This window comes from Rhinopithecus bieti, unplaced genomic scaffold (genome assembly GCF_001698545.2).
Source record: "Rhinopithecus bieti isolate Rb0 unplaced genomic scaffold, ASM169854v2 scaffold_32008, whole genome shotgun sequence".
Lineage (NCBI taxonomy): Eukaryota > Metazoa > Chordata > Mammalia > Primates > Cercopithecidae > Rhinopithecus > Rhinopithecus bieti.
Genome location: NW_016814433.1, coordinates 1,913,218 through 1,923,159, shown reverse-complemented (window position 1 = coordinate 1,923,159; position 9,942 = coordinate 1,913,218). Strand labels below are relative to the sequence as shown.

Genomic DNA, 9,942 nt, shown 5'->3' with positions numbered 1-9,942 from the left:
CATTGTCCCGGCATCTAGAGAAAACCACTGTAAACATTTTGGTGTGTTTTCTTCTAATACGAGGCCCCAAGCTCCTTCCCCACCTCCCCATCATTATTTATTTAGATTGTCGTTTTTCCTTTCTGCAAAGCTAGGGGCTGGGAACCTGCAGAGGAGGGTGGCCTGCAGTCTGGCTGCTGAACAAACTCAGTGGCTTTTAAGTTTCACTCTCTTGGAGCCCTCAGGAACTGCCTAGGGACAGGGATGTGCTGGAGTGAGGAAGGTGGGCTCTGGGTCCCCCAACCTGCTTCAGCCAGAGCCAGTCCACTTTTATCTTTGCAAATTGGGCTCCTAGGGAAACTTTCATTGGCTAAAATTTTCCCCTGTTTTTAAAAAAGTTTAAAAACCTTCAGAAGAAGGCCCATCATTTCCCCAGCTTCATGCTGCTCCATTCACATCAGTTACTGGCTGTTGGTCCCCACACCTTCTGTGTGGCCGCAGGTTCCCATTCATGAGCCCACATTCCTTGAGCTCCTGTGGTCAGAGCTATGGGTTCCTCAGACAGTTTGTTATTCTGCCAGTGTGTTCCCCTCCCCAGATGCCCCTAAGCCCTTGGCATTCCCTTGAGCTGCTGGTCCAGCGACCCTATCTATGCCACATGCTATGATGCAGAGTTAGCGAGCTGGTTCCAGGCGAACCTATCAGAGCTGTGGGAGCCACTGCTCCCCTCCCCTCCCCCAAGTTCCCCTCCCCCCCCTATTTTTTTGAGACAGAGTCTCACTCTGTCTCCCAGGCTGGAGTGCAGTGGCGCGATCTGGGCTCACTGCAACCCCTGCCTCCCAGGTTTAAGTGATTCTCCTGCCTCAACCTCCCAGATAGCTAGGATTACAGGTGCCCACCACCACGCCCGGCTACTTTTTGTATTTTTAGTAGAGACGGGGTTTCACCATGTTGGCCAGGCTGGTCTCGAACTCCTGACCTCAAGTGATCCACCCACCTCAGCCTCCCTCGGTGCTGGGATTACAGGGGTGAGCCACCGCGCCCGGCCCCACTGCTTCCTTTTCGAAGGGTCCTCAAAGCATTTGTTTATTAATTTGCCCCAGGACTTACCTAGGAATTAACACCGAGCTCCCTAGTTGGAATCAGCCACTTTGAAAAGCAAAGCGAAGTGTGCTGCCTGCAGCTTTTTGGTTGTTCTTCCTTTCTCAGTAGCCTCTCAAAGCGGCTCCATCTTTGTGACTGTGGGTCCCCTTCAAGGTCCTAGTGCTGAATTCTGCCCGGTCTGGAGGCTAGCACTCACAGAGGGCACTCACGCTTGGACTCATATAATCTCAGACTGCCTGACTCTTACCAGGGAATGTAGGCAAACCCCTCCTTTTGCGGTGGTTTGCAGAGCGTGTCTGAGGTCACCCTCTGAGTAGAGGGTTAGTTTCCCATCCAAGGACTCTGTCCATGTCCTATCTTCCCTGTAAGTCTGTGTGTGTCCTTCTCTCCGCCTGTGTGTGTCATGTGGGCTCACCTGGGGAGCTGGGGCTGTGGGTTGAGCCCCGGAGATGCTGCTGAATATGAGGCTATAGTTCTTCCCAGATGTCACCTAGCTATATGGATGAATCCCACATGGCAGCAAAATAGCAAAGCCTTTGACTTCCAAGCAGGGCCAGGGTGGACTTGACAGGGCATCCTCAGAGCATAACATGTCTTTTTTTATTTTTTATTTTTTATTTTTTTGAGATGGAGTCTCGCTCTGTCGCCAGGCTGGAGTGCGGTGGCGTGATCTCGGCTCACTGCAACCTCTGCCTCCCAGGTTCAAGCGATTCTCCTGCCTCAGCCTCCCGAGTAGCTGGGATTACAGGTGTGCGCCACCATGCCCAGCTAATTTTTGTGTTTTTAGTAGAGATGGGGTTTCACCATGTTGGCCAGGCTGGTCTCGAACTCTTGACCTCGTGATCCGCCCACCTTGGTCCCCCAAAAAGTACTGGGACTACAGATATGAGCCACAGCACCCAGCAAGTAATATGTCTTTTTATTTATTATTTATTATTATTATTATTATTTTTTGAGACAGAGTCTCGCTCTGTCACCCAGGCTGGAGTGCAGTAGCACGATCTCGGCTCACTGCAACCTTCGCCTCTCAGGTTCACACCATTCTCCTGCCTCAGCCTCCCGAATAGCTGGGACTACAGGCGCCTGCCACCATGTCCGGCTAACTTTTTGTGTTTTTACCAGTGAGGGGGTTTTATTGTGTTAGTCAGGTTAGTCTCGATCTCCTGACCTCGTGATCCATGCACCTCGGCACCTTGGCCTCCCAAAGTGCTGGGATTACAGGCGTGAGCCACTGTGCCTGGCTAGCGTGTCTTTTTAAATGGGGGAGGAGCTCGACTGAAAGGGCCTAACAGTCTGAGCAGTTCCTGCCCCTCATAGTAGCCTCTCCTCACTGTTTCACTCCCAAGAGTGCCCCTGAGGAGGCAGGGCTGAGGCGTGAAGGCATTAGTAAGAACAAAGAGACCATCCCTTTTTTACTCCCCTCCTTCAGGACGAGGAAGAGCCCTGGCCTGGTGACCTGGGCTGGTTTATGCAAAAAAAAAAAAAAAAAAAAAAAAAAAAAAAATTGTGTTTCTACCCATGCATGAGCTTCCACTAGCTCATAGAGGATTAGATACGTTTGTAGCTACTTCTCAGCATGTGCCACATGATCTCGAGGTGGGCCCAGCTCTGCTCGGTTGACTCCAGGGGTGGCTGACAGGAGGGTAGGAGTGACTGCCAAGGATGGAGGAGGAGACTGTTTGGCTTTAGCCAGGGGGCCCCTCAGCATCCACCCCTGTGGACCCCAGAGGTTGGTAGCAAGAGAGAGGGAGACAGCCACGCTCTGCAGCCGAGCTGGGGTGATGCTTTGCGTGGGGTGCTGAGTGTGTGGGTGATGACCTTGGCTTTCGTCTCAAGAGCAGTGTGGCTCATTGGCAATTAGAGGGGATGATCGCAATTGGTACCTCACCAAGGCTGTGATTAAGCAAAAATAGGCTCCATTCTTCAGGTGTCAAGAGCAGCCATGGTGAGCTGGGTGGACCACCTCTCCTGATGTGGGGCTAGCAGGGTACTAGGAGCTGGCACTGTGGTAGCTGGCCTGTCTCAAAGCCTGTCAAAAAACGCTGTCACAAAAACAGCTGTGGGCTCACCCACCCCAAACGTGGGCACTGCAGGGACCCAGCCTGAATAGGGACGTGCAAACAGAAATTAACAGGAAGTGGGAAGAAACAGGCAGCCTAATGATGAGGTCCTGGGGTCCCCTGTATGTGGCTCTCCACCCCTTAGGACCCCCTGCCAGCTGCTTTTATCACCAGAGTCCCTGAGGAAGCCTCTGGGGGTGGAATTATAGAGCCCAGACCAGACTCTTCTAGAATCCCTAGAGATTCCTACATACCAGTTCCCATGAGTGTTTTCACGAAATGTGCTTCTCAGTGGATGATGCTTCCCTGAACCTGATTTCTCCTGAGGGTTTCATGGCACAGAGATGTCTCACAGGCTGTGTGCATCCTGGGATCTTCCAAAAGGTTTTCACAAAAATGCCATCCTCGGCCCTGAAAGCTGATAAACTCTATTCTCAAAGGGCCTACAGTCTGATGGGGAGATAGACAAGTACGTCAGCACCAGCGCCGCCTACTGTGGGATAACCATCTTTGCCTAGATAGATCAAAGATGGCTTTCTGGAGGTGACAGCAATTGAGCAGGGTTTTGCAGGACAAGCAGAAGTTTGCCAGTCTGCAAAGGAAGGAAGGGTTTACAGGCAGAGGGCTCGCATGAGCAAAGGCAAGGACGAGTGAAAGAGTTATGTCTTATGGGTGAGTCAGAGCCAATGGCCTCAATCATCATGGTAGGAATGTCTGGCTTTTAGAAGAGCAGAGACCTGTGGGGAAGGTACAGGGAAGGTGGCCTACGGCTGCCCCTGCTTGTCTATAGGGGCCTCTGCTAAGACGAAGATAGCGGATGTGCCTTTCTGTGGGGAAGCTCTGGTCCTGCCAGTCACCTCTCAAGGGGCCAGAATCTGAATCTGGCAGGCTAGATCTCCCTTCCTCCATCTCCCAGAGCAAAGCATTCCTGGCTTTTGTGCATGGAAAGGAAGCAAGGCTCTGTCCTCAAACAGCGTAGGAGGCGAGACTCTTCTCTCCTGCTAGGGAGGAGTGAGGGATACTGAGGACAATCCTGCCCAGTCTCTGGCCCGTGGCTCCCATCCCCACGGAACCAGGCATGGCCTCAACATCGTTGGTGGCCAGGATGCAGCAGTCATCCACCCAGAGCGTCACATGGGTCCCGAGGGAGCTGGCTCCAGACAGATCAAAGATGTAGGTGCTCCTTGGCTTTTGTAATGGCTGAGGGCACAGGGTCCAGCCCCCACCTAACAGAGGCCATCGTGCCCAGGAGACAGCAGGACCCTCATGTCTTCCCTGCAATGTATTTATAGCCTTGCCATAGTCATTTGTGGCAATCACAGCATTTAATCCTGTAATCACACTGCAAACAGGCGCCCAGCCCAGCAAGGCCGAGGAGCCTGCCAGGGCTCAGGGAGGGACTTGGCATAAGGGAAGGCAAGTGTGGAGGCGGCAATGTCCCCAGCAGCCCATCTTGTCAGCTGTGGCCCTGGCTCTGTGCCCTGGATGTCCCCTGGATAATGATAAGAATAACAATAGCAGCTAACCCATGTGACACTTCCTGTGTTCTGCACCCTGCTCTAAGCCCTTTATGCATACGAACTCATCTATACCCACCACCACCACCCCATGGGGTAGCTGCTTTCATTATCCCCATATTCCAGATGAAGAAACTGAGACACAGGTCACACAGCTGATAAAAGCGAAGATGTGAACTCAGGCAAACTCAGATGTGATCCAGGGTCCCTGGCTTTAACCACACTCCTCCCAGCCCTAGAGCCAAGCTCAGCCCTGCCGTCACTCCTGGTTCTTCTTGACTCACAGCCTGCCCCAGAGTCGCACACAGCTGCACACACCATGAAGCATGAGCGCTTTGTCTCAGGGAAGCCACACTCAGACCCTCTCCCTCCTGGTGCTAGTCCATGTGTTGGAAAGGGGCCTGGCAGCGGCAGACCTGGGCTTTAACCTTTAAGGTGCGTGGGGCAGGTGACGTAGGTTGAGTCTCGGTTTGCTCATCTGTAAAATGGGGCTAATTACAAGACCATTCAGACTCAGAGAGAAATTGCGGGGACCAGACAGAATGAATCCTGTAAAGCACATAGCGCCCAGGACATAATAAGTGCTTAATAAAGCTGAGCCGTTACTGTTGTCTTGTTATCATCCTGTCCTGAGGGGAGAGCCTGCATCTCCTCTAGCCAAGCCCAGGGCAACGTCTTTAGTAAGTTAGAAATGAGGCAGGAGAGCTGAGCCAGTGGGAAGAACTAGGAAGTGCTGGGCACAGCCAGGCCCCAGGACGGGTTTTCCCTCCTCCTCCATTTAGGAAACGATTTCCTGTCTGTGTGGGCAGCAGCTCGGAGCTCATAAAGCAGTTACCCTTTGACTGGGATTGTGTCTGTGAGGACCGGATATTTCAGAAGTGCTCTTCCCTGCTGAGAAAAGCTTCTCATGTGCAGTTCCTTGTAGAGGTACCCTCCCCTGGGGCTGGTCGTGGTGAGGGGATGTTGACAGAGTGCCTAGCGTTGCCCGCAAAGTCCCTGGAAGTACCCTCCCCAGACGTGACCCCTAGAGGGGAGCAGCAGGCTCTGGTGGGGGTGCGGGGGGTGTGAAGAAGGCAAGGACCATCTTCATCTAGAACCTGCGACTTTAAGAGAGAGATGAGCCAGTTCCTCCTCCCTGAAGACAAACAGGTGGTTCAGCTTGGCTGTAGGTTTTAGCCACACACGGAAGGTAGCATCCATCTCACGGGAGAGGAAGGAGAGGAGCTGAAGGCAGCCTGGTGGCAGGAAGGAGTCCTCAGAGCGGCAGGTATCATTTGGGTGGGGGCTCGGGGGTGGCCGTTGAATGCTTTGAAGTGTCTCCACCCAGGAGTCCAATGTCGTGACATTCAGGGGCGTAGGTGTTAGATCAGGGGTTGACAAGCATTTCTGGAAAGGGCCAGATAATAAATATTTTCAGCTTTGTAAGCTGTAAGGTGTCTGCTGTGACCGCTCTGCTGCTATGGCACAAAAGCCGCCTGCCATAGACAATCTGTAAATGAAGGAGCCTGAGTGTGTTCCAATAAAACTTTATTTACAAAAAACAGGCAGTGGGGCAGATTTGGTCCATGGCTGTGGTTTACTGAATTCTGTGTTAGGGAAATGAGAGCTCAGGGAGGGCTGGGAGCGAAGAAGGACTTCTTGAAGGAGGAGGTGTTGAGCCCAGGCTGCTGAGAGAAGCAAGGAGAGATTACTGGCAAAGGCCAGCTTTACCCTGAAGCTCATGGGGGATGCCAAGAGTGTTTCAAGTGCTGACCTTACCTCTCTGGAGTCTACCTTCCCTAGAAAGTGGTCCTGTAATTCAAGGCTCTGTTATCTCTCTGATAACTTCAAGTATATATATAAATATATATATACACACACACACACATACACACGCACATATATACATATACTTTAAAAGTATTTATCCAGCTGTATTAGGGTTCTCTAGAGAAACCGACTGAAAGGATATATACACAGATGTATAAAAAGAGACTTATTGGCCAGGCGCGGTGGCTCGTGCCTGTAATCCCAGCACTTTGGGAGGCCGAGGCGGGCAGATCACTTGAGGTCAGGAGTTTGAGACCAGCCTGACCAACATGGAGAAACCCCATCTCTTCTAAAAATACAAAATTAGCCAGGTGTGGTGGCGCATGCCTGTAATCCCAGCTACTCGGGAGGCTGAGGCAGGAGAATCGCTTGAACCTGGGAGGCGGAGGTTGCGGTGACCTGAGATTGCACCATTGCACTCCAGCCTGGGCAACAAGAGTGAAACTCCGTCAAAAAAAAAAAAAGAAAAGAAAAGAAAAGAAAAGAAAAGAAAAAAGAGACTTATTATGAGGGACTGGCTCTTGTGATGACAGAGGCTGAGAGGTTCCCTGATCTGCTGTCTGGAAGTTGGGAGGCCCAGGAAAGGCTGTGGTGTAGTTCCAGCCTAAGCCCAAAGGCTGGAGAACCAGGCGAGACAATGGCATGAATCCCAGTTCAAGTCCCAAGGCTGGAGAAGCGGATGTGCTGATGTGTGAGGCAGGAGACGGAAGTCTGAGCTTGAGAAGAGTGAATCCTTCCTCCCTGCACCACTTTGTTCTACTCAGACCCTCACAGACTGCACGGTGCCCACCCGCCTTGGCAGGGCAGATCGCCTTCGTTCACTGCTTCAAATGCCAACCTCTTCCCCAAACACCTCACAGAGAGACCCAGAGAGCGTGTTTTACGAGCTCTCTGGGCACCTCTCAGCCCAGTCAAGAGAGGGTGCATACAATTTGCCATCACACCAGCAATTCAAGTTGTACTCAGCGGGAGGCTTGGCTCAAATCGCCGTCCATAACTGGAAGCTGAGGTCCTCAGGCGGCACTCACCCTTGCTGCTGTCTGTGGTGAAGAAACGCAGCCTAGTTCCTTTCGAGGAAGCCCCTCCTTTCAGGAGCACCATCCGCGATGGCCTCACTCTGCCACCCTCCCTTTCCTTGTGAGGAGAAAGTGTTTCATGTTGTGTTGGTTTGAGAGGCAGGGCCTGGATGCGGTGACTCTTCCTAGCTCCAGACTCTAACTAACTTGAAGTCACCTCTGATGGAAGCCAAGGCCTCACCTTTAGGGCCAGCTGGGCCCAGGGAGTGTCTGATCACCTGAGGATGCTGAGCTCTCCTTTCCCTCTGCAGGAGAACTGTACCGGGTTTCCTTGAGAAGACAGAGGTTCCCGGCCCAGGGAAGCATCGAGATCCACGAAGACAGCGAGGTGGGCTGGGTTTCAGAGGGTGTCTGGGCCCGTCTCGGAGGCCAGGATTTTAGGAAGAGCCCTTGGACAATAGGCAGCCTCGTTTTCTTCCAGCTCTTCATCTGACTTGCTGTGTGACCCTGGGTGGGTCCGTGTCCTTCCCTGGGCTTTGGGTTCCCGTATGAACAGGAAGCGTCTCTTGGGACTCTTCCTGCCCTGCCATCCTTCCTGGCAGCCCGTGTCCTTCCCTCACTCTGAATGCCCCAGAGGTTCTATCACACAGCGGGGTGTATTAGAGCTGAGACTACTCCTCAGATTGCAGTTAAGACAGGCTGGACATAGTGCCTGCTTCTCTGGACTCAGTCTCCCCGTGTGTGTGAGCATGCACGTGTGTGTCCCTGTGTGTGTGTCCCTGTGTGTGTGTGTCCCTGTGTGCCTCCCCCTACCCCAGCCGCCTTTCTCTCTCTGTATCCCAACCGCCTTGGCTCTCAGGAAGGCTGCCCGCAGCGCTCCTGCAAGACGCATGTCCTCCTGCTGGTCCTGCACGGGGGAAACATCCTGGACACGGGGGCCGGGGACCCGTCCTGCAAGGCAGCTGACATCCACACCTTCAGCTCCGTGCTGGAGAAGGTCACACGAGCCCACTTCCCTGCTGCCCTGGGCCACATCCTCATCAAGTTCGTCCCCTGTCCTGCCATCTGCTCTGAGGCTTTCTCGCTCGTCTCTCAGTGAGTCCATTTCTGCTTGTTTGGACTGGTTGGGGTTAGTGGGGGGACTACGTGGAGGGGCTTCCCCCACAACACGGACCCCATGGGCAGGTGGGTACCTGCAGGGACTCTCCAGGATGTCAGATCCTGATGAAACACAAGCATCCCTGGTGGAAAGTGTTGGGAAGAGTCCTCCGCCTGGGCCTGGGTGTGCTGGGGTCCTGTGAAATCTTGAGCCACTTCCTGTGTTCAACAAGCCTGCTCTGTTTGGCCCAGATAAAGAAACTGAGTGTCGAGAGGTTGAGCAGTTTCCCCCAGGCTTGCCCAGCCCGTGGAGACAGGAGTCAAACTCGGCCACCCAGTTGCAGCCAAGTAGGAATCTGAAAAACATGAATGGTGTTTTTCCTTTGCTCTCACACCATAACAGTCAACACAGAAGACTTCCGGGGCCACATGTGAGGGGCTGTTTCCGTGTACACCAAGCAGTCAGTTCTGCTGTGGGCACCAGCTGGGTGCCCTGCAATTCAATTCCGCCACTGTCTACCTGCAGATAGCATCAGATCCCATGGGGTGAGAGCTTGGACCCAGAAGACCGCCCCAAACTTCCGACACCGATACTGTGCCCCAGTTTGTTTTACCTGCGCTGCTGACAGCGCAGCTTCCAGCTGGGGTTCTTGCAACCCTGTCACTGGGTTCAATTAATTGCTAGATGGGCTCACAGAACTCAGGAAAATGCTGAATCACATTTCCTGGTTTATTATAAAGGATACAGATGAAGAGAGGCATAAGGTGAGGTATGGGAGAAGGGGCGTGGAGCTTCCCTAGGTGTGCCGGCCTCTAGAAACCTCCACACGTTCAGCTCTCCAGAAGCTCTCCTGTCCTTTTGTCTCTTGAATGGAGGTGTCATTGGCTAGGCATGATTGACAACGTAGATATGTGGTTGGACAAAAAGGGTCTGACATTCAGACCGAGTGGGGAAACCCAGCAGGGCCTGTCTGCTCAGATTCTTCTTGACCTCTCCACAGCATTTCTTCCTCCTCGGTATGGGGCAGGACCCCTTCTGAAACGAGGGTCTCATGACCTAAATCAGACAAGGGAGCTCAGAGAATTTCTTCACAGCCAGCTCCAAGACAGAAAGGTGGGGGAAAGTTCCTGCCTGGGGAGAGAATTAAAGGAGGGCAGGAGAATGTCAGAGAGAGAGAGACAGAGAGAGAGAGAGAGAGAGAGAGAGAGAGAGAGAGAGATTGATTCGGTTTTCCAAGGCCTAAATGCCCCAACATTATAACAACGGCTATGGGAGGCAGGAACTTTGGACAAAACCTATCTATCTATTCTATCTCTCTCTCTCTCTATCATTCTATTTTTTTTTTTTTTTTTTTTTTT

General features: G+C 52.6%; 1 protein-coding gene across 1 annotated transcript in view; it reads left to right on the top strand.

Moving 5' to 3' along the window:
• The window catches only part of PITPNM3 (PITPNM family member 3), an 86,026-nt gene that overhangs the window by 47,646 nt on the left and 28,438 nt on the right, over nucleotides 1–9,942 (top strand). Inside the window, exons 4-5 of the mRNA XM_017850531.1 lie at nucleotides 7,797–7,873; nucleotides 8,345–8,580. Of these exons, the coding sequence (XP_017706020.1) occupies nucleotides 7,797–7,873; nucleotides 8,345–8,580 (313 nt within the window). The remainder of the gene's footprint in view (nucleotides 1–7,796; nucleotides 7,874–8,344; nucleotides 8,581–9,942) is intronic.